Here is a 25,309-nt window from a genome sequence, read left to right on the forward strand (position 1 = left end):
TTGGCGAGAAGGGTATCTGACCCTTCTTCTCGTTGTTTTCTTCTTCTCAATAGAGGGGTTTTCTTCTTCTTAGTTTGATCTTTGATTTAAAGGGGATTTTGGTGACTCTCACTGCATAAAAACAGTGAGCAAGAATATTTGCAAGCCGGGAAAATACACGGCGGCCTCTGGCTACCACTAACTCAGTTTTGTTTTTCCTGTTTCTTTTTTCTTTAATGTATTTAGGGAGCACCTTAGAGCAGTCACCTGGATTCCTTTGTTCAACGAATTTTCAGTGACCGTCAAAAGAGGGTGTCAATAATCGGAAAACAAAAACTGACAATTATCTAAACCCCTTTCTCCTTAATACTTTTTTCTTTTTCCTATATATATATATATATATATATATATATATATATATATATATATATATATATATATATATATATATGTGTGTGTGTGTGTGTGTGTGTGTGTGTGTGTGTGTGTGTGTGCGCGTGTGTGCTGTAAAAGAATTTTTTTTCCAGTTTTTTGATATTTGGGTTAGACAAGTTATTCGGGTTACTCGGGTCGGTTATCGTGTCTATGTTATCAGGTTGACCCGTTTAATAAACGGGTCGTTGTGACATGTAATTGTGTCGACCCGACCCATTTATTAAACAGGTTAATCATGTCGGGTCAGGTTACCCATTTAATAAATGGGTCATGTTCGTGTTTGCCACATTCAACCCGTTTAATAAATGGGTCGTGTTCAGGGCAGTGCCCCCCAAAAAAAATGTAGTGTGATAGTCTGGGGTTTAGGGCAGTGCCCCAAAAAATTTTTTTTGAGATAAAATAGAAAATGGCTACAATTATTAATAAAAATCCATTTCATATGGACAAATCAAACTATTTGCTAGAGTCGGAGCTGGGCTAGGACTGGGCTACAAAAATGGATAAAAAACTATTTCATATAGAATCAATGTAAAAACCAAAAAATTTCGCTAATAAATTTTGTTTATATTACGAAATATGCAAATTTGGGCCGAAGATCCACATTTCGGATCTAGGACTCATAAAGGGATATCTAGTTATAAATGCTACTACCTACGTTTATACTAATAATAATAATAGAAATATTAATAATAAATATTTAAAACATATAAATATAAATATATATAAACTTAATATGAGGATCCACAGTTGGATCCAACTTGTGAATCCATATAAGAAGGGTAAGGCATGGACCCAACTCGGGGTCGGTTACCGGGTCCCGAGTTCAGATCCGGGTCGCGCCCTGTGTAACGAGCACATAAGGGGCAACCCGATAAGGGTTGCCCGATAATTCTAAAAAGTGGAAAGAAAGAAGGGGTTAGGGTTAAGAGAGAGAACCCTAACTGCTATCGCGTGAAGGAAAGGGGGATGGGCTTGGAGCGCAGCCGCTGGAGGGAAGGGGGCTCCGATTTTGTCGGGCCTTCCCCATCAAAAAAGGGTCCTGAGTTGGTTCTATTTCCCCATTTTCTCTCTCTCTCTCCCTCCCTCTCTCTCTGTTGGTGTGCGCACGCCGGATAACTGGGGCCATCGGCTGCCATTGGAGGCCAGCGAGCATCCCTGTCACGGCAGCGGTGAGGTGCGACTTCAACTGACCCTTCTCTCGCAACGACGACAGTCTCTGATCACCCAAAATTTCACTAAAAAGGTATGGTCCTTCTTGGAACCCGGGTGAAGAATCGAACAGGGGTTCAATTTCGTACGATGATTCAAGATGGGTTCATGGAACCCCCCCCCCCCGTAGGTGTTTGTTTTCCCTCAAGAACCATTGGGACAGACTATAACTTGATTCCCCTGGCCCGACTTTCTCGTGGGGAAAAAGATCTAGGGATTAAAGGAGGATTTAAGTCTCGTATGGTTCTTCGAGATGAGGGTATACAAAGAATTTTTTTGGGGTAATCTGGAAACTGAGTTTTACTGCATGCCTGGATTTGTCTTGGTATTATTCTTGAGCATAAAATTTCGGACTCTTTGGGTGTGTTTTAACCTGTTTCGTCTTGCCCATGTTTATCTTGCCCTTGAGGGTTCTAATTGGTATTTGGCATGCGTATGAATGAGGAGATTTAGATCATTTATCATAATTTCTTTTATTTCCCTTTTTGGTATGAAAGAACAATACTGTGCAAGTCAATCTAACAGGTTTTTTTGGGTTGATTGAAATCTTGGGTTTCTTTTTGGCTAATATGAAATTGTTATTTCTGAATCATGAGTATTGTATTCTTAAATTGAATACATGATTCCAGAAAATGGATTTTTACATTTCCTTGTTACATTCGGATATTGCATTCTCCAATAGGGATATTTATACATGTAAGATTTGTTAAAAAGAGGTCATGTGATATCGTGTTTGGACTGGGTAATTAGGACTCAGAAATTGGTTTCAAATGTTGTTTTGTAATATTGTACAGTAATATGCCATATATGAGGACCGATCCATTTGATACACAGGATTATCCTTGTGTACAACCTGTATACTCGACAGTATAAGGTCCAGTACAGAGGTGGTATGAAATTATGGAAACCTTAACTTAGGTTACCACCAGATTTACAACAGAACTTCTATTTTAAATCTTTACATCAACCTACTGGGAACACGTAGACAATAGAGCACGATGAATTCCCAGGGCACATACTCCATGTGTCTACGGCCCAGTTATGTATAACCATGTGGATTTAGAACCTGTTCGAAAGGAAGGACAGGTAAATCTGAAATCCAATACATGATTTCCAGATGTGACTTGCCTTTGCTGTTTCTATTTGGGCATTGCATTCTTGAATAGAATTTCATGTGTTATTTAAAGGCTTGCTTATTGGTTTGCTATGGAAGTCTATGATTACACTTGACTGATATGAATTAGTTTTAATAAAAATGTGTTTCAGATCTAATGACTATTGTGTATGATCTAAATTCTGATATGAATAAAGGAAAATTTTTGGAACCTACCTATACCTATGTGTATGTCAAGAATCCCAGACTTTGGGACTATGCTGGAATGTTTAGCTAGAAGGATGGGAGTTCGGGATTGGTAAGCCTGACTATCTTCTCTAGCATATGCGGAAACCTACACTTCTGCCTGGTGAATATGTGAAGTATTATCTCAGTATATCACTTTACTGGTTGTACAATCATGAACGTGATCATGGATTGGTTATTGATATTTTTGTTGAGCATGTACGCTTGATGAGAATCTTTATTGCATGTGTACACTCACACACTCAACAGAAATGTGCATTGGTTAATACACGTATATGATGTAGGTACCACATATAGTGAAAATGTGTATGATTAAGAAATGGCATGCATAGGATTGGGTTATGTTTGCATGAGTGCACATGTTTTTGGCACTATTGGCCTAGTGTTATGAATAAACACTACTTGGTTTTATTATGTGATGCATCGATGACCTAAATGAACCATCACCGGCCTGGAGAGTTGTGGGTTGGGTTTCTTTCATATATATTTTGAACTGCATCACTTAAACCACATTAGTTGGTATGACACACTATTACACTGTTTTAGTTATTCTCACGGACTGGAGTCCCGTAAGGGCCCCCGCAAGGGAGGATGCGGGTTTTCACTTTACTTTTGCATATGGTGTTGCAAACTTAAAGAATTGACTTAAATAAAAATATAATGAATAAGAACAGTGTAATATACGTTCTAGGATATCTCATTTGGGTATGAGAATCTTAGAGATCCGGTATTGGAGAGATTGTGAGGATATAAAACTCTGTGTGCTGTAATTTTGTCCCCTGAACCTGATATTGAGGTTCTTTCTCCTGGACACGGTTTTAGGGAGAATCTGCCACTTTACCCGGGAGTGATGTGTTAACACAACTGTTGTTTATGGTACCAAGGAAGTGACACTTGTAGGCGTGGGGTGTCCCTTGTGTCTCCGACATTAGATGTGGACGTCTAATGTTCCGAAGGTGATTCGGTCGAGGGCTAAGTTGGAACCCAGTAATAAAATACTAATTGTGTGTTAAGCAACCTTGGGAACCTACTTGACCTCGGGGATTATACTCGTTTGGTGTATCCGCGAGCAACGGTAATTAAAAAGAGGAACTTAAAGTTGCGTGCATTTAATAGGGCATGTATATATAAAGATGAGACTTAAATAAAAGATAACAAAAGGAATCATGCATTGCACATAATCATGCATTTTTCTGTTATGCATTAGATCATGCATATTTAAATTGTTCTCTTTATCATGACATGATATGGTGGTAGTATGTTATTTACTTCCTAAAAACATGCTGCAAGGTTTGATTATTTACTTTCGATATATGGTACTGCTTTTTTGTTCTCAACTGGTGAGTATATGCAATCTGTCACATGTATAAATTGTTAAACACTGCAAATTGTTATATCTGCACTCACTCAAATCATGATATGAAATCTTATCAATGTTCTTTGTCTCACCTGGTTTCTTTAGAAGTAGTTGTGCTTAAAATTTCGGTTCTGACACCCTACTTTGTTGGTTTTTTCATAGAAAATGGTGAACAATGAGGTAGGACTGGCTACTGAGGATGGATGTGAGTCATACTTGGGCTTGACAGCTTCGGCAGGAGACAGTGTGACTCTTTTTTTTGTTTTAATTCTTCTTGCTTTTTCAGTTGTTACTTTACTTTCAGTCGAATAAAACATTTCTATGAAATTCACTCTTATTCTTAAATAAAGAAATTGTTTCAGTTCTTATGGATGATGGTTGCTAGTTCGTTTGTGGTGTTTGGGCTATCTAAGGGAAATTGGAATTGCAAAGACCCCGGATCTCTGGGAAAGTTTCCGCATTGATTGAAAAAAAAATATTCTGCATTTTCAAATGGTATAATTTGGGGTCGTTACAGGTTTGATATCAGAGCCCTGTTCTGAAGCGTCAACAAGTGTGACTCGTCCTCAAGAGCAGTCATCTTCATTGGTAAGGCCATTTAATACTTTTACTTAAATTATGTGTATTATGTGTGATTGATTGCAATTATAGTTCAATATTCTTTGGTGTGGATTTAAAAGTCTTAGTGTGATTACATGAACGATTATTGTTCGTGATCAACCCTAAGGAAGTAGGATCCGTGAGAGTCTAATTTGTAGAAAGGATGTGCGTTGTAGATGTCGCATTATACCCGTCGAGGTGCTTCGTCTTCTTCTGCTGCTCCTGCGAACTAGCAGAAATAGAGGAACTTTATGATGGAGGCCATTCACACCCTGACCGAGACTATGACGATTCAGGCAACTCAAACTGCTCAGGCTCTGCAGGCTGCACAGGCCATGCAGGTGGCACAGGTTGCTCAGACAGCACAAGCAGTGTAGGCGGCGCAGGCAGTTGTGCGTGATCCTCCTATTGTCGTTGGTTCAAACACATGCGGCATTTCATTTGAAAGGTTCATGAAGTTGGATCCACCAACTTTTTCAGAAAAGGCAGACCTAGAGGCTGCAGAGAGTTGGGTCGAGGAGATTGAGTGGGCGTTCGACGTCTTACCTGTCATTGAGGACAGAAAGACACCGTTTGACACGTACCGTCTGAAGGGCGATGCCAAAAAGTGGTGGGACACCCTACGAAGGGTGAAGTTCGCCGATTGGGACGAGATCCCCTGGGAGGCATTCAGGGAAGAGTTTCTGGATGCATACTTTCCCTCTTATGCCGATGAACATATGCAACGAGAGTTCCTTGATTTGACTCAGGGAACCATGAGTCTGGTAGATTACACTACCAAGTTTCGGAGTCTTGAGAGGTACTGTCCGAACCTCTTCAAGAATGAGAAGGCAAGTGCGGCGAAGTATGTGCATGGACTAAAGGATGGGTTACAGACTCGTGTCCTGACAGGTCGACCTCCTACTTTGGTCGATGCGATCGAGTCAGATACTGTTCTGACCAAGGACTGGGAGAGGTCTAGAAATATTTCACAAAAAGGATACATCAATGGAGGGGATGCTTCGGGCGAAAAGAGAAATGACTCACCTACAAGCGGAAAGACTTAGGGTGGCAAGAAGCAGCGAACCCATGAGGGACAACAACAAGAAAAGGCCCTGCCAACATGTCATAAGTGCGGCAAGAACCACCCACTAGGTTTCTGCCCGTTGTTCAAGGGAATTTGCTATCAGTGTCGGCAGCCAGGGCACATTGCTCATTTCTGTCCGAACAAGCCAATGGCGCAGGATGAACAACAACCACAACAGCAACAACAACAACAAATACCTCAGTCGGAATAGGGTCAATGGAGGACTAACAGGAGGGTTTATGCCGTTACGACTACTACCCAGGACGATCAGACTGAGCTGGTCTAAGGTATCTTCTTAGTTGTCAATCGTTAGGACTTGTGTCACAATTGATTTTAGTACTACTCATATTTAGTACATTTTAATTTCACGAACGAAATTCTTTTAAGGAGATAAGGATGTAAAAACCAAAAATTTCGCTAATAAATTTTGTTTATATTACAAAATATTACGAAATATGCAAATTTGGGCCGGAGATCCACATTTCGGATCTAGGACTCATAAAGGGATATCTAGTTATAAATGATACTACCTACGTTTATACTAATAATAATAATAGAAATATTAATAATAAATATTTAAAACAAATAAATATAAATATATATAAACTTAATATGAGGATCCACAGTTGGATCCATCTGGATCCAACTTGTGGATCCATATAAGAGGGGTAAGGCGTGGACCCAACTCGGGTTCGATTACCGGGTCCCGGGGTCGGTTACCGGTTCCCGGGTTCGGACCTGGGCCGCGCCCTGTGTAACGAGCACATAAGGGGCAACCCAATAAGGGTTGCCTGATAATTCTGAAAAGGGGAAAGAAAGAAGGGGTTAGGGTTCTGAGAGAGAACCCAAAATGCTATCGCGTGAAGGAAAGGGGGAGGGGCTTGGAGCGCAGCCGCTGGAGGGAAGGGGGCTCCGATTTTGCTGGGCCTTCCCCTTCAAAAAAGGGTCCTGAGTTGGTTCTATTTCCCCATTTTCTCTCTCTCTCTCCCTCTCTCTGTTGGTGTGCGCATGCCGGATAACTCGGGCCATCGGCTGCCATTGGAGGCCAGCGAGCATCCCTGTCACGACGACGGTGAGGTGCGACTTCAGCCGACCCTTCTCTCGTAACGACGACAGTCTCTGATCGTCAAAAATTTAATTGAAAAGGTACGATCCTTCTTGGAACTTGGGTGAGGAATCGAACAGGGGTTCGATTTCGTACGTTGATTCGAGATGGGTTCATGGAAACCTCCCCGTAGGTGTTTGTTTTCCCTCAAGAACCATGGGGACAGACTATAACTTGATTCCTCTCGCCCGACTTTCTCGTGGGGAAAAAGATCTAGGGATTGAAGGAGGATTTAAGTCTCGTATGGTTCTTCGAGATGAGGGTATACAAAGAATTTTTTTGGGGTAATCTGGAAACTGAGTTTTACTGCATGCCTGGATTTGTCTTGGTATTGTTCTTGAGCATAAAATTTTGGACTCTCTGGGTGTGTTTTAACTTGTTTCATCTTGCCGTTGAGGGTTCTAATTGGTATATGGCATGCGCTTGAATAAGGAGATTTAGATCATTTATCGTAATTTCTTTTCTTTTCCTTTTTGGTATGAAAGAACAGTATTGTGCAAGTCAATCTAACGAGTTCTTTTTGGTTGATTGAAATCTTGAGTTTCTTTTTGGCTAATATGAAATTGTTATTTCTAAATCATGAGTATTGTATTCTTAAATTGAATACATGATTCCAGAAAATGGGTATTTACATTCGGATATTGCATTCTCCAATAGGGATATTTATGCATGTAAGATTTGTTAAATAGAGGTCGTGATATCGTGTTTGGACTGGGTAATTAGGACTCATAAATTGGTTTCAAATGTTGTTTTGTAATATTGTACAATAATATGCCATACATGAGGACCAATCCATTTGGTACACATGATTATCCTTGTGTACAACCAGTATACTCGACAGTATAAGGTCCAGTACAGAGGTGGTATGAAATTCTTAAAACCTTAACTTAGGTTACCACCAGATTTACAACAGAACTTCTGTTTTAGATCTTTACTTCAGCCTGCTGGGAACACATAGACAATAGAGCATGATGAATGTCTAGGGCACATGCTCCATGTGTCTACGGCCCAGTTATGTATAACCATGTGGATTTATAACCTATTTGAAAGGAAGGACAGGTAAATCTGAAATCCAATACATGATTTCCAGATGTGACTTACCTTTGTTGTTTCTATTTGGGCATTGCATTCTTGAATAGAATTCCATGTGTTATTTAAAGGCTTGCTTATTGGTTTGCTATGAAAGTCTATGATTACACTTGACTGATATGAATTAGTTTTAATAAAAATGTGTTTTAGATCTAATGACTATTGTGTATGATCGAAATTCCGATATGAATAAAGGATTTTTTTTTGAACCTACCTATACCTATGTGTATGTCAAGAATCCCAGACTTTGGGACTATGCTGGAATGTTTAGCTAGAAGGATGGGAGTTCGGGATTGGTAAGCCCGATTATCTTCTCTAGCATATGCAGAAACCTACACTTCTGCCTGGTGAATATGTGAAGTATTATCTCAGTATATCACTTTACTGGTTGTACAATCATGAACGTGATCATGGATTGGTTATTGATATTTTTGTTGAGCATGTACGCTTGATGAGAATCTTTATTGCATGTGTACACTCACACACTCAACAGAAATGTGCATTGGTTAATACACGTATATGATGTAGGTACCACATATAGTGAAAATGTGTATGATTAAGAAATGGCATGCATAGGATTGGGTTATGTTTGCATGAGTGCACATGTTTTTGGCACTATTGGCCTAGTGTTATGAATAAACACTACTTGGTTTTATTATGTGATGCATCGATGACCTAAATGAACCATCACCGGCCTGGAGAGTTGTGGGTTGGGTTTCTTTCATATATATTTTGAACTGCATCACTTAAACCACATTAGTTGGTATGACACACTATTACACTGTTTTAGTTATTCTCACGGACTGGAGTCCCGTAAGGGCCCCCGCAAGGGAGGATGCGGGTTTTCACTTTACTTTTGCATATGGTGTTGCAAACTTAAAGAATTGACTTAAATAAAAATATAATGAATAAGAACAGTGTAATATACGTTCTAGGATATCTCATTTGGGTATGAGAATCTTAGAGATCCGGTATTGGAGAGATTGTGAGGATATAAAACTCTGTGTGCTGTAATTTTGTCCCCTGAACCTGATATTGAGGTTCTTTCTCCTGGACACGGTTTTAGGGAGAATCTGCCACTTTACCCGGGAGTGATGTGTTAACACAACTGTTGTTTATGGTACCAAGGAAGTGACACTTGTAGGCGTGGGGTGTCCCTTGTGTCTCCGACATTAGATGTGGACGTCTAATGTTCCGAAGGTGATTCGGTCGAGGGCTAAGTTGGAACCCAGTAATAAAATACTAATTGTGTGTTAAGCAACCTTGGGAACCTACTTGACCTCGGGGATTATACTCGTTTGGTGTATCCGCGAGCAACGGTAATTAAAAAGAGGAACTTAAAGTTGCGTGCATTTAATAGGGCATGTATATATAAAGATGAGACTTAAATAAAAGATAACAAAAGGAATCATGCATTGCACATAATCATGCATTTTTCTGTTATGCATTAGATCATGCATATTTAAATTGTTCTCTTTATCATGACATGATATGGTGGTAGTATGTTATTTACTTCCTAAAAACATGCTGCAAGGTTTGATTATTTACTTTCGATATATGGTACTGCTTTTTTGTTCTCAATTGGTGAGTATATGCAATCTGTCACATGTATAAATTGTTAAACACTGCAAATTGTTATATCTGCACTCACTCAAATCATGATATGAAATCTTATCAATGTTCTTTTTCTCACCTGGTTTCTTTAGAAGTAGTTGTACTTAGAATTTCGGTTCTGACACCCTACTTTGTTGGTTTTTCATAGAAAATGGTGAACAGTGAGGTAGGACTGGCTACTGGGGATGGATGCGAGTCATAATTGGGCTTGACAGCTTCAGCAGGAGACAATGTGACTCTTTCTTTTGTTTCAATTCTTCTTGCTTTTTCAGTTGTTACTTTACTTTGAGTCGAATAAAATATTGTCTCTGAAATTCACTCTTATTCATAAATAAAGAAATGTTGCAAGTTTGTTTGTGGTGTTTGGGCTATCCAAGGAAAATTGGAACTGTGAGGACTCCGAATCTTTGGGAAGGTTTCCGCATTGATTGAAAAAAAAATTATTCCGCATTTTCAAAAGGTATAATTTGGGGTCATTACAATCAAGGCTGGGCTAGAATTGGGCTTTAAAAAAAAAATTAAAAATTAACTAAACTGAGAGGCAGGATTGGGCTACAGCCCAGTTCTCTCCCCCCCCCCCAGCTCCACCTATGACCCCTTATGTGGTTTTTATTGTCACGGAAATAGAATTGGACCCCCTATCACAGGAACCGTTTTTGCGGAAAAGATGGGGTCATCGTGTAAAATGACACACCCATCGACGCAAATCAGCAATGCCATGTTTGTTTTGGCATTGTGGGCTCTGCGACCCGGCGATGCATTTATGCGAAAAACCCAATTTTTTTGTCACACACATATACCCCTTTAGTGTAAATACAAAGGAGAAAGGGCCTCACTTCCCATCCTAAATGCATAAATGTCTATCCTAGCGTCATCCATCCTAGCATCCAGATTCCAAACATGACCACCATGGGTGTTTGACCAAGATTTTGCCTTCGAAACTCCAAATGCATAAACGCCCATCCCAGCACCGAGATTCCAAGCAGGCCCTGAACATAATCAAACGTAACTTAATTGGACTCGTAGTCCATGGAAAAAGACTACCAAATTCAAAATCCTATTAGTCAGTTTTTCTCTAATTGGATCTACATTTCCATGTAACCAGTGCAGATTCAGCCGGATATAGAGTTGGGAAGTTCAAATACATATTTAAGCATCTGAAATCTGACTTGACCCAATTAACTATTGAGAACTGGAAACCTATATCAAATCTGACTAAACAGATTCAGGTCAGTACAATATCTAACGTGAACTCATATGGTTGACATCCCTACCCACCAAGAAGATGGAGATACATTAAGTACAGCCGCAACTGTTTTTTGTTCACGAGATAATAGTATAGGGCATGATCTAGTGATTGGACAGAGCACCTAGCAGTGCACTTTGTGTCCCTTTGCAAGTCATAGAGCTACATTTTCTATGAGATGCTGGCACGTTTGGAAGAGAGAAAAACTCTCATAGGAAAACAAAATTTTTGCACATGAGAGTTTTTTATATGAGAAGTTTTCCAAAAGAAAGTTTTTCTCTTGTTTGTGTAGTATGAGAAAATGTGAAAAATGAGAGAGAGGCGGCGGATGGTGGTGGCGGAGATTCACCTTTCCCCACTGATGAATGTTTCCTATCAAAAAGTGTACTTTTAGAAAAACCCACTCAACAAAAAAGTCTGTTTCATTTGGAAGGGTTGAAAAATTGGTACAGATTTTTCGTTTTGCATTACTTTTCCTACATCTTTCTCTTCCAAACATGCCTACCAGTGACTTGAAAAATCTTTAAACTCAAAAGTGATTTTCTTTCAAAAATTGTTTAACAAGAAAACAAACTTCAAAAAATCCATCTTATTGTTAAACATAATAGCAAATTTCGCTTGAAATATTTGAATACAACAATTCATAAAAAATGATGCTAACGACCTCTATGGTACGCAAGGAGAGCCTGAATCAGATGATTTGTCAAATCACTTTAATGTAATGATTTGACATCTCCACCGTCCATTGACCTCATGGTTTTTCCTCATAGTTTTTGTGCATACTGTAGACAGTGAGGATGCCAAATCACTTTTGTGATTTGGCAGATCACCTGATTTGCTTCGACAGTAAGGGTGTGACAGGAAACAAGAGTTGCATTTTTGGGGGCCAAGTACCTTGCTAAGTACTTATATAATGACATTGTATTGATTTGCCATCCACCACAACGTATCTGTTTAGGAAAATTTTCAAAAACATTGATGATAATAGAAAACACACCCAAGTTTTTTATCGTGATAAAAAATACACCTAAATTTACACTTCATTAATCAAAAACACATTCTCGACAATTTAACTTGGGTTATCATTAACATTATTAGAATAAAGTTACTAATTTACTCTCTTAAACTTTTTATTTTTTTGTTTTTTTTTTTTTAAACAGTTTTGATGATAATAAAAAAACACACCTAACAACACGCATTCAACGGCTTTCACATGTGCAAACACTCAGATGCTTTCGATTAACCATGAAAAAGTTTTAGTTTGTCTTTGACAATACGAAAAACTTAGGTGTTTTTTAATTATCACCCAAAATTTATGTGTGTTTCTAAAAATTCTTTCTTATTCTTTTATGATGAGAAAACCTTGCCCAAACCAGAGAAACCCTGGGTGAAGAAACTAAACCCGGCAGGAAGATCTGATCGTGCTGGCTTAACCTGCCATACCTACAGTCATCATGCCGGCAGCGTAAAACTCGGAGGCTAGGACCCCTGCCCTTGGGGCTTATGCTACATGTTAGCTTGCCCAGAGGGATGACGCCCATGGAAATCAAACCTTGGCTGCCGTCTAGCAGCCAAGGCCCCCACCCCACTACACCAACTCCCTTAGGGCGACCATCATGTGCTATGCCTTCTTCCTCCGCCTTCTCTTTTCATTCTCCTCCTTATTTCTTTGCTTTGCCTTCTCTTCGTCATCCTTCTTCTGCGTCTTTCGTTCTTCAACATTCTTCCTTTGGTCCGCAGCCTCGATATCTGAGGGATAATCCTCCGCATAATACAATTCCAAGGCTTTCTTCTTGTCTTCATCGTTCTCAATCTTAAGTATATTTTGGTACCTCTCAAAAACCTTAGATAGATGAGATTGGCGGATCACTTCTCTAATACACAAATTAACCATAAAACGACGGGGCATCTCTTCTCTGATGAGCCGCAGACATTGCTAACCTGCACAACACATTAAACGATCATCATGATTACAAATCGTCGCAATATTTGAGTTCATAAGTACACATCTTTGTAAGATTTATCAAACTTACAAATCGTTGTATAAGAAACAACCTACAGATTGAATAACAAAACCTTACACGAAACTCACCGAAACGATAGGATTTTGGATATTCCAACTGTAGAGTAAGCAACAGTAACAACTAATACGCAACAGAAAGTGGCAACGATGTTGCGACTGCGCGTAAGACGGAAACGGATGCTCTGGAACAAAGGAAATGATGCTCCGTTGTACACAGATGAAAGAAAGTATGCTCTGGTAGAGTTTTTTGCTTAGGGCGAGAATGGATTGTTTTGAACTGTTTAAATCTTACAACATATAGCTTGCTGCATACGCAAACTTTGCGAAACATTTTGGTGCGATAACGATGGAAGGCAATTTTGTCATTTTCACGAACCGCCGATTCAGTTTTCTAGATGGAGGGCATTTATGTCCGTTCGAGGAAGATGAAGAGAATGACGGTAAAGGGTACTTAAGTCTTTGCGACGACACTAAATTACGATGCAATATGATGCGGACATACATGGGGATACATGCCGATCTGCATCTTATACGTGGCGCTCTTTGGGAACACTCGAACATGAGATGGAGTACCGACCCTGTTCAGGGGGGCACATATAACTTGCTTCGGACTTACATGGCGTACCTTCTCGAGCTACGAACACACCCGTGTCACCGTGTGCCAATGGGCCCAGAATTTTTGGCATCCAATTGATTCTGGGAAGGGGATAATGAAAATGGGAATTAAAAAAAAAAACGGAGACCCCGCCCATTTTTATTTTAAAAATTTGGGGTTAGGCAGGGGTGGTTGGACTCCGGATGGCACAAAAATTGTGCATTAAGCACTTGATTGCCCTCCATCAGTTCTTGAGGCCCCACAACTGACAGCCCTGTCGCCAAGATGGAGGGTGATCGTCCAATCATATTGCACCTGATCTTCACGGTTAGTTGGGGGACAGAAGGGTAGTTGGAATGAAAAGCGAGAGGGAGGCGAGAATTAGACCCTGCACAGCAGTCTCCACCTCCAAAAAGGCACCCAAAGGTAGAATTTGCTTTGGTTAACATTCCTTTGATTTCCTTTTTCCCCTTCTCCTCCTCCTTCGTGCTCCCACAATTTCCTTCCTCTGTGTCTGTCTCTGCGTTTGGTTGATGGACAGGCAGAGGGTTGTACGCGTGCTGTGGTCCCTCTTCTTGGGCCAAGTCGTCTCCTTCTTCCTCACCATCGAGAGCTTCGCTACCTCCTTCCTCACCGATCTAGGCGAGCCTCTCTCTCTCTCTCTCTCTCTCTCTCTCTCTCGTTGCGACTTAGGGTTTTGATCTTCTTCCTCTCGTTTGGTTCTTGCAGGTGTGGATGCTCCGTTGACACTGTCGTTCTGCAATTACTTCCTTTTGGCTCTCGTTTTCGGAGGTATCCTTCTCTACCGGCGCAGGAGATTGAAGGTACAACTCTCTCTCAGTGTGTGTGTGTGCGTGCCCGCATGAGTGCGTACGAGTATGTGCTTGTGCGTGCATCCACACGTGCGTACGAGTATGTGCACGTGTGTGTCTCGTTGCATTTTAGCGAGAATGAAGGCCATTTGAGCTTAAATTCTCTCAGGTGATGTTGAGTTCTGGAGTTCTAGTGAAAATCGAGCTTGAATTTTAGCTACTTGTGTTATAACCTCCAAATTTACAATGAGATTTCTAGGCGATCGTGTTGCTCGAATTTTAGTGAAAATTGAGGTTGCGTGCACATCTGGTTGCATTTTAGTGAGAGTCAATGCTACTTGGACGTGGATTTCTTCATGATAATGTTGAGTTTCTGAAGTTCTTGTGACGATTGAGCTTGAGTTATCGTTGTTGTGTAAGTAGGTTCCAAACTTATGATGAGAATTTTAGCTATTCATGCTTTTGGATTTTTTAGTGACAAATTGAGCTTGAATACTCACTACTTGTGTTTGAATTTCCATATTTTTAGCGAGTTTAGATGAGTCAAGATTCCTGTTTTTTGAGTGAGAGTTGAGCTTTGATCGTTGCTACTTGTATTTCAACCTTTCCAAAGGTTCAACGACAGTTTAGGTGAGTCAAGTTTAATGTCTCCAGCACCGGCGAGCCTTTTTGGATTTTTAACAAGAATCAGGGTAAACAGAGTATGAAGAATAGATGGTTTAGTTAAAGAAAGTTTTTGGCTTTTCTTTCTTGTTTGCATTATCTGATCTTCATTAGTAATAGGGAATGTAGTTGGGACTTGTTTTTTTGCCAATTCCTGCTGGTGATGAGTTTTGTGCCATGTCAAACATTATGGGGATCTTGTTGTAATAACTCACACATGGGTTGTCGGACACGTCAACACTTCAAAAACTAGGTACAGGGATACAACTGCACAAAAAAAATGATTGAATGACACATTTATTAGCGGCACACAATGTCCTTTAATATCTGCTCTTTATAAAATTATTTACATGACCATGTTGGTAATGACTAATGACTAATGCACTTAACCAACAATATCTTTTAAAAACTTTTAGGGGCGTAGCTACAGATAAAAAAGAAAAGAGCAAGACAGTTGAACTTTTTAACTGCAAGGAAAGACAACTAATAGTGAGATATATAAGATCAAGAGTTAACACTGTATAAGATTAAGAGTTAACCACGTACTAGTGTTTTATTCTTAATTTTTTGATTTTCGAGTAAAACCATGAAGTATAGTGTTGCTAATATGCTTATTATTGTAGACAATTATAACAGAATTAACCGCTAAAGTAACATAGAATCATAGGTTTTAGGGCTTGACTGTTTTTTCTGTTCAATTATGGGACTCGAGAAGTTTTCTTGTGTGCATTGATGGATATGGTGGTCAGTAACAAATGTAATACAAAATGACTTCATGCTTATTTTTGCCTTTCTTTTTTTTCCCCTTTTTTGGGGAGAGTTGTCTTGAGTTTTATGGGAATTAAGGCAAACTACAAGTGCAGTAAGGAAATGATTTTATGCTTGTTTTCGTCCTTTCTTTTTCTTGGAAGAGTGGGGTTTTATGAGATTAGCACAAATGAGAATGTATATCACTGGTAGTTCTAAGGAAATTGTTACTGAGCTTAGAGGAAATAGGATTTTGGTTGATTTGAGTGTGTTTATTATGTGCTCTATGAAACCACTTTAGAATGAGCAATTTCTTCTCCAAAGTTTCTGAATTATTGTTAGGGAGCATAAATCATCTATTGAAGTGTCGAAGAAATTTGAGAAGTTTAAAACTTTCTATTTTATTTACAATTCACAGATGGATTTATAGGGAAAGATACATAATATGTTATGGAGTTTGTAGTTGTCCTTACATTAGTTGATTGACGGTCTTTAACCTTTTTTTTTATACATTTTTGTATATCACCCTTAGTATGAAGGGTATAATGGACTTTTTGGTGTAAAAGATGATCCTTTTAATAAAATGAATGTGTGAGTCGAGAATTTTATTCTCTCTCTCTCAATGTGTCTTCTCTTTTCATCTTCTTCCTCCTTCTCTACTCATTCACTTTTGCGGCTGATTCTAGAGGAAAATAGCGGCACAACCAGACATATAACCATATGAAGATGGTATCAGAGCTTCACTACTAAGCCTAGCGTGATGTCAGATGCTGACATCATGCCTAAGCCAGTAGAGAGGGGATCTAAGGATGGGACTACAGGCCTTTTGAATAACATCATTTTTAAAGATTTATGGTGATTTCCCAAGATTTTATATGAGTATTTCATGTGTTGTTGATTTTAGAGATGGTGGGCAAGTGTTTACATTGTGATATGTGTCAAAGAGCCAAACTGTGTAGAGTGTTTTTTCGTATCAATCAAACGAATCATGTTTTTTTTAGTTAGTACACTCAGATGTTTGGGGTCTTGCTCTTGTCATGTCTCTTTTTGGATATAAGTACATTGTGACCTTTATAGATGATTTTTCAAGAATGACTATGATTTACATGTTAAAATCCAAAGATGAAGTGTGCTCTGTTTTTCCCATTTATCATAAGATGGTTGAGAACCAATATCAAGCCAAAGTGAAGATATTGCAATATGATAATGGTGGAGTATATATCTCTCAATGATTAAAAGGTTATCTTCACGTGCAAGCAGTGGCGTAGCTAGGATTCATGTGAGGGGGCGTCAAACAGGGGTGTAGCAAAAAAAAATTAGTGTGACAGTCTGGGGTTCCAGGGCAGCGCCCTCGAATTTTTTTTTTTGAGATAAAATAAAAAATGGCTACAAATATTAATAAAAATCTATTTCATATAGACAAATCAAACTATTTTCTGCAATCAGGGCTGGGCTAGGACTGGGCTACAAAAATGGATAAAAATCTATTTCATATGGAATCAGTGCTGGGCTAGGACTGGGCTACAGCCCAGTTCTGCCCCCCCCCCCCCCAACTCCGCCTATGCCCAGTTCTGCCCCCCCCCCCCCCCAACTCCGCCTATGCGTGCAAGGTATTGACTCTCAAACCATATTCTCAAATACACTCCAAAAAATGGGGGTGCTGAAAGAAAAAAACAACACCTATTTAAAATAACTTGCTCCTTGATGCTACAAATGAATGTTCCGAAGGCATATTGGCTTGAAGGAGCCCTTACTGGGGTTGCTGAAAGAAAAAACCAACACCTATTTGAAGTAACTCGCTTCTTGATGCTACAATGAATGTTCCCAAGTCATATTGGCCTGAAGGAGCCCTTAGTGCTGCCTATCTCATCAATAGGATGCCCATAAAAGCCTTGAAAGGTAAATCTCCCATCAATGTTTTGAAACCCAAGGAACCTTTATTTCATGTCAATCCCAGGGTGTGTTTGTTATGTGCATCTTCCTACTATGTATAGAGACAAACTTGATCCTAGAGCTAGAAAATGCATATTTGTTGGTTATCCTCCATCTCAAAAAGGGCACAAGTGCTATGATCCTTTTATGAAGAAGAAATTTGTCTCCATGGATGTAACCATTTTTAAAGAAATTTCATATTATACCCAAGATACCAATGAGGGGGAGTTTCTAAATTATAACAAAGAAATGTATGAAACCCCCTACCTTCCTAGAGTTTCTCTTGAAAGTGAATTGAGGGAGGTTGTCCCTACACCTGAGATTACAAAGGTTTACACTAGAGGAGAGGTATGTCTCTCTACCCTCCATGTTCACTTCAAAGGAGACTCTTGACTCAAGATCCCAAGTGCAAGAACATGAGATTTCAATACCTCCAGTAAGTGATCTTGACTTACCTGTAGCCTTGCATGAGAGAAAGAGATAATGTGTCACTTATCGTATGTGTAACTTTGTATCCTATCAATTCATATCTAAATCTTGCAGGAGCTTCATTGCCACATGTGAGTTTGTTCTGATTCCAAAGAGTGTGTAGGCAGATTTAGCAGTTTCTAAATGGAAGGAGGCTATAAAAAGTGAAATGAAAACTTTAGAAAAGAATCATACATGGGACTTAGTTCTATCAGCCCTTTGCGAAGAAGGTTGTGGGTTGTAAATGGGTATGTACTCTCAAGTTCAATCCTCATGGAATTATTGATCGATATAAAGCTCGTTTGGTGACAAAAGGGTATACTCAGACCTATGGGATAAATTATCAAGAGACATTTGCACTCGTGACAAAGTTGAATTTTATACATCTCATCTTTACTCTAGCAGCTTGCAAATAGTAGCCACTATATCAATTAGATGTAAAGAATGCATTCTTACATGGACAACTTACTGAATAAGGGTCTATGGCTCCTCTATCCAGATTCGTGCTGAGAAAGAGTCAGAACCTAGCATGCAAGTTAAGAAAGGCTATCTATGGCTTAAAGCAATCTCCCCGTGCCTAGTTCGATAAATTCAACAAGGCAATCATTGAGTTTAGATATCATAGAAGTGTCTTTGATCAAACTCTTTTTATCAAAAGAGGACAATTTGTGAGTATTCTTAGAGTATATGTTGATGACAGTAGTTACTGGAGATGATGAAGAAGAAATCAAGAGATTAAAACTCCATCTGAAGAAAGCATTTGACATTAAGGATTTGGGAGTGCTTCAATATTTACTTGGAATTGAAGTACTAAGATCATCCCAAGGGATAGTTATTTCGGAAAGGAAGTATGTGTTAGATCTCTTAAAGGAGACAGGGATGTCATGATGCAAAACAATAGATACTCCTTCGGACCCTAACAATAAACTATGTCAAAACAATAGGGAGCCTTGTGGAGATAAGTTATAGTACCAAAGACTTGTGGGAAAGTTGATTTATCTTACCATAACCATAGATATTGCCTATATTGTAGGGATATTGAGTGTTAAAACATATGTAATAATACCATAATACCCGATAGGGGTATTATGGTCATTTCACAAAGTACCCCATAGGGGTACTTATTTTGTTTCTTTTATTTCACCATTTTTTATTTTTCTTTTTATTTTTATTTTTGTATTTTTTGGATACTGAAAAGGGGCCCCACAATGGAGTCGTTGGGGCCCCCAACGGTCACATATGTGACCGTTGGGGGCTCCCAACGACTCTATTGGGAGCCCCTTTGGTCTCCTTTTCTTATAAATAGGGGGAACCCCCCATGTATGGAGTATTGCTCTTGAGAGCTCCTCTTCAATAATAGTGATATTATTTTTCATGTGTGTTGCCTTTTTATAAGGCCCTTTGTATATCCCTTAGTGGATTTTCTCTCTTGTGCTTGTTGCACTTGTCCGTGTGGGACATAGTGAATGCTTTAGCATTCTTGGTTTCTTCCGCTTATTTCATTACAATTGAGTAGGTTCATGCATGCCCCAAGCAATCTTCATATGCAAAGTGCATTCAGTGTGTTGAGGTATTTAAAAAGGAATCCAAGGAAAGGGATTCTCTATGCCAATCATAATCATTACAAAGTAGAGATCTACACTGATGCAGATTGGGCTGAGCCCATTGATGATAGAAGATCTACTTTTGGATATTGTACTTTTATGGGGGGAAAGCTTGTTTCATGGAGAAGTAAAAAGCAAGATATGGTGTCAAGATCTAGTGTTGAAGCTGAGTATAGGGCAATGGCTCTAGGTGCTTGTGAATGAATGTGGATCAGGTCAATCTTGTATGAAATGGGTGTTGATGTGGTTGTTCTTATGTCCCTTTGTTGTGATAATAGTTCAACTATCCACATTGCAACAAATCCGGTTCATCACAAAAGAACCAAGCATATTGGGATTTATTGCCACTTTATTAAAGAAAAGGTTGAGAATGGAATTTTCAAACTCAATTGGCAGACTTTCTTACTAAAGCAATTAACAGGACAAAGCATGAATAAATATCTTACAAGTTGGAAATGATAGATGTATTCATTCACAACTTGAGGGGGTGTAGAGGATACATAATGTGTTAATAAAGTTTGTAGTTGTCCTTATATTAGATGATTGATGGTATTTAAATCCTTTTTTGTACATTTTTGTATATCACCATTAATAATAGACTTTTGATTGTAAAAGAGGGCCCTTTTAATAAAATGAATAGGAGTCAGTTGAGTATTTTTTTTCTTTCTCTTTTCTGAGAAGAAGCCTTGGAACTCATGCAACCTACAGTAGAAGATGCAATAGAATGGCAGCAAGAATGAGAGGATGTCCCACATGATTAGGGTTCTTCTCTTTTTATATTTAAGATATTTTAGATGCACAAAAATACCGTTGAACATATACAACATGTACAAACATATCATGATATAACTTGAAAGACTAAAATACCCCTATTTAAAGTACACGTCTACTCTTAACACTCTCCTTCAAACTGTGTATGGTTATAGATCATGGACAGTTTGGCTTTCAGAAACCAATGCCTCTTAACTGAAAGAGGTTTGGTAAATAAATCTGCAATTTGCCTCTCACTGGTCACAAACACAAGTTGAATTTCTTTATTCTCAACCTTTTCCTAAAAAAAATGTTGATCTAACTCCACGTGTTTCATTTTTTCATGTACAAGATTAGTGGAAATAACAACTGCACTCTGGTTATCACAATAGATCACTGATTTTACTATTCAAGAGGGCCCTTTTAATAAAATGAATAGGAGTGAGTCAAGTATTTTTTTTCTCTTTCCTTTCTGAGAAGAAGCCTTGGAATTCATGCAACCTACAGTAGAAGATGCAATAGAATGGCAGCCAAGAATGAGAGGATGTCCCACATGATTAGGGTTCTCCTCTTTTTGTATTTAAGATATTTTAGATATACAAAAATACCCTTGAACATATACAACATGTACAAACATATCATGATATAACTTGAAAGACTAAAATACCCCTATTTAAAGTACACGTCTACTCTTAACACTCTCCTTCAAACTGTGTATGGTTATAGATCATGGACAGTTTGGCTTTCAGAAACCAATGCCTCTTAACTGAAAGAGGTTTGGTAAATAAATCTGCAATTTGCCTCTCACTGGTCACAAACACAAGTTGAATTTCTTTATTCTCAACCTTTTCCTAAAAAAAATGTTGATCTAACTCCACGTGTTTCATTTTTTCATGTACAAGATTAGTGGAAATAACAACTGCACTCTGGTTATCACAATAGATCACTGATTTCACTATTCAAGAGGGCCCTTTTAATAAAATGAATAGGAGTGAGTCAAGTATTTTTTTTCTCTTTCCTTTCTGAGAAGAAGCCTTGGAATTCATGCAACCTACAGTAGAAGATGCAATAGAATGGCAGCCAAGAATGAGAGGATGTCCCACATGATTAGGGTTCTCCTCTTTTTGTATTTAAGATATTTTAGATATACAAAAATACCCTTGAACATATACAACATGTACAAACATATCATGATATAACTTGAAAGACTAAAATACCCCTTTTTAAAGTACACATCTACTCTTAACACTCCTTCAAACTGTGTATGGTTATAGATCATGGACAGTTTGGCTTTCAGAAACCAATGCCTCTTAACTGAAAGAGGTTTGGTAAATAAATCTGCAATTTGCCTCTGACTGGTCACAAACACTGGTTAAATTTCTTTATCCTCAACCTTTTCCTAAAAAAAATGTTGATCTAACTCCACGTGTTTCATTTTTTCATGTACAAGATTAGTGGAAATAACAAATGCACTCTGATTGTCACAATAGATCACTGATTTCACTATTCCCTGATGCAACGCTATCAAGAGATGTCTAATCAACAAAACTTATGTTGTAATTACTGCCATGGCTCTATACTTCGATTTTGGACTAGATCTTTTGACGGTTCTTTACCTTTTGCTAGACCAAGAGACAATATGCGCCCCAAGGTATATCCCGTAGCTACTCACTGACCTTCTAGTGGTTGGATTGCCTGCCCAATTAACATCTGAGTATGCTATAATAGTGATATGTTAATGAACAACCAGAAAAAGCACCTTTAATGAATCATAAAATTCTCTTGACACCTTCTATGTGGCTTTGTCTAGGCATATGCATGTATTAAGAAATTTGAATGACAACATAAACAAGATCAGGTTTAGTGAAAGTCATGTATTGTAGGGCTCCCACAATACTTCTGAATTTTTGTTGTTGCTCAAGCAACAAATCACCATCTTGAGTTTCCTATAATTTTATATTTTTAGCCATGGATTTTGGTTGGTTTGCATTACATCATCCCACTTCACTGAAGAAGATCACGATCATAAAAACAAGAGCATCATCTCTTTGGTCCACTTAAACTCCCATAAAATATGTCAACAACTCTAGATCTTTCATGTGAAATCGATCATGTAATAATCTTTTCAACTCTTTGATCCTGGAGATGTCACTTCTTGTTATGACTATATCATCCACATAAACAAGCAAAATAGTCAAATCTTTGTTGTCATGATGAATAAACAACAAATAATTGCAGTGACCGAGATGTCTAATTACATCACTAAAGGTCTCAAACCAGGCTCTAGATTCCTGCTTCAGCCCATAGATAGCTTTATTCAATATGAGAACCGTACCTTTGGTGTCATAAGGGTGATCCATGTAAACTTCCTCGTATAGATTCTTGTGAAGAAAGGAGTTCTTCACGTCTAGCTGAAATAAAGGCCATTTGTGAGGAGTTGTGAGGCACAAAACCACTCTTATTATACCCATTCGAACAACAGGGCTGAAGGTTTCATCAAAATCCAGTCAGTGTTCTTGGGTGTATCCTTTGGCAATGAGGCTTTAAACCTCTCTATGCTCCTATTAGACTTATATTTAATTTTGTACACCCATATGCAACATAAAATATTCTTTCCTGGTGGTCGGTCAACGTCCATGTGTTGCATTCATGTAATGCCTTGATTTCCTCATTCATGGCCTCCACCCATCGGGGGTTTTGACTAGTTGCTCCATAGGAGACATGTTCTTTTTCATTATCAAGTGTTGCAGCGAACACAATGAAGTCTAAGGAGAATGATTCTTATGTGACAAAACGATCTAGAGAATGTCTCACCCTCAAAGATTTCCTTATCTGTCTAGGAAGGTCAACAACAATGTTGATCTGATTTTCACCTGTACTAGGTTGTATATAATTCAGTTTTGAAGAGGATTCAACATGCATGTCATCTCTTTCAAATGTTGGTTGATTGTGTTTGCGGTATACTTTATAAAATCGAGGAAATGCATGATCGAATGACAAAGTAGAGGAAGTATGAACACGTTCAGCTTGGGACATCTGTGATGTGTTGTCTTGTCTACCAGTAGGCACGAGTATACGATAAATTTGGTTAAAATGATGTGCTGAAATGCTGGTTCCACTGACATGGGAATTGTGGGAGGAAGGCCAAAAAACAGCTAATCTATGTGACTGGGTGCAGTTACAATCCTTGCTACAATTTTCCATCTTGTTTTTATCAAAGATAACATCTCATGAAACAATTTACGAAAATCATGGTCAAAACATCTATAGCCTTTATACTCATCATCATAATGAACAAACTGACAAGGTCTGGCTCTTGGAGCAAACTTGTCTCTAAGAGTCTTATGGATGTGAACATAGCATATGCAGCCAAAAACCTTAATGTGTGAATAATCTGGTTCTTTCTCAAACATCAAGAATACGGTGTATGACCATTCAGATTTGTCAAGACATTCGGTTAATAAGAAAGTTGTGGTATGGAATGCCTCTGTCCATAAGTTGGTCCTAATGTTGGACTCGATCATTATAGTAAGGGCAGTTTCAACTATATGCCAGTGTTTACGCTTAGCAACATCATTTTGTTCTGGTGTTCTAGGACAACACATCTCATGCAAGATGGCTTTATCATACAAGAATTGTTTGAATGCACTGGATGTGTACTCACCATCACCATCACCATCACTCATGAGGGTAAGGATTTTACGAGAAAAATGGTTTTCAACATAATTCTTGAAACGTTGGAAGGCAAAAAGTACTTGATCCTTAGATTTAAGAAAAAAGATCCAATTATATATGCTTAAATCATCTATAAAGGTAACATAATGTCGAGATTTAAAAAAAGAGAGAACAAGACAGGTCCCCAGAGATCAGTATGAATCAACTCAAAGGGGAAAGAAGACCTTTTACTAGATATTTCAAAGGGGAGCTCATGGCTCTTATAAATTTAACTGAATAAACAAATGGATGAAGTTTTAGGGATCTTATTTTTCAAAGGAACAAGATTCTTATTACATAAAACATTGAGAAAATTAAAATTGCAATAACTGAGTCTTCGATGTCACAACTCAGTCTCTTTATTCATACTCTCAATAGTAGACATAAAAACTGAACTAAAGGACGATGATGACGGAAGTTGAGTTCCACTAATGACACCGAGATCTTGCATCTCCTTCCTTCAACGAACATCCGATTCGTGTGAAGGTCCTTCACAAAAATAGAAGACCGGGGTGAAGTAAATGTAAGACTTAGACTGATCACAAAGTTGAGCAACTGAAATGAGGTTACATTGAATACTGAGAACAAGAAAAGTGTTTGGAAGATGCATAATGCCAGAACTTGTGGGAACAACAGTTGTTCCTACTGTTAGAAAGTATGCGGAAATGAACTACAAGAATGCATAATGCATTCATAAGGTCCAATATTGGACAAACACAACCCCATAATGGGGAATAACAAAATGGTCCACTAAGGGACACCATAAGAAGCCTACGAAGAGGCATAAGTTGCACATACTTCATTGAATGAGGGCCTAAAAGGCCATAAAAATACATGGGGTAGAGACCCCTATTTATACAAGAAAGAGGGCTGAAAAAGGGGAGCCATTGGGAGCTCCCCATAGAGACGTTGGGAGCCCCAACAGTCACATTTGTGATCGT

The 25,309-nt window shown here is 38.6% G+C and overlaps 1 protein-coding gene across 1 annotated transcript in view; it reads left to right on the forward strand.

The window, feature by feature from the left end:
- Positions 1-5,224: 5,224 nt before the first annotated feature.
- Positions 5,225-25,309, forward strand: part of LOC149848553 (uncharacterized) — a 48,949-nt gene continuing 28,864 nt past the window's right edge. Inside the window, exons 1-6 of the mRNA XM_090004661.1 lie at positions 5,225-5,313; positions 5,389-5,511; positions 5,569-5,895; positions 14,075-14,104; positions 14,220-14,320; positions 14,408-14,502. Of these exons, the coding sequence (XP_089860787.1) occupies positions 5,225-5,313; positions 5,389-5,511; positions 5,569-5,895; positions 14,075-14,104; positions 14,220-14,320; positions 14,408-14,502 (765 nt within the window). The remainder of the gene's footprint in view (positions 5,314-5,388; positions 5,512-5,568; positions 5,896-14,074; positions 14,105-14,219; positions 14,321-14,407; positions 14,503-25,309) is intronic.

Source organism: Nuphar pumila, chromosome 1 (assembly GCF_984573655.1).
Source record: "Nuphar pumila chromosome 1, dmNupPumi1.hap1.1, whole genome shotgun sequence".
NCBI classification, from domain to species: domain Eukaryota; kingdom Viridiplantae; phylum Streptophyta; class Magnoliopsida; order Nymphaeales; family Nymphaeaceae; genus Nuphar; species Nuphar pumila.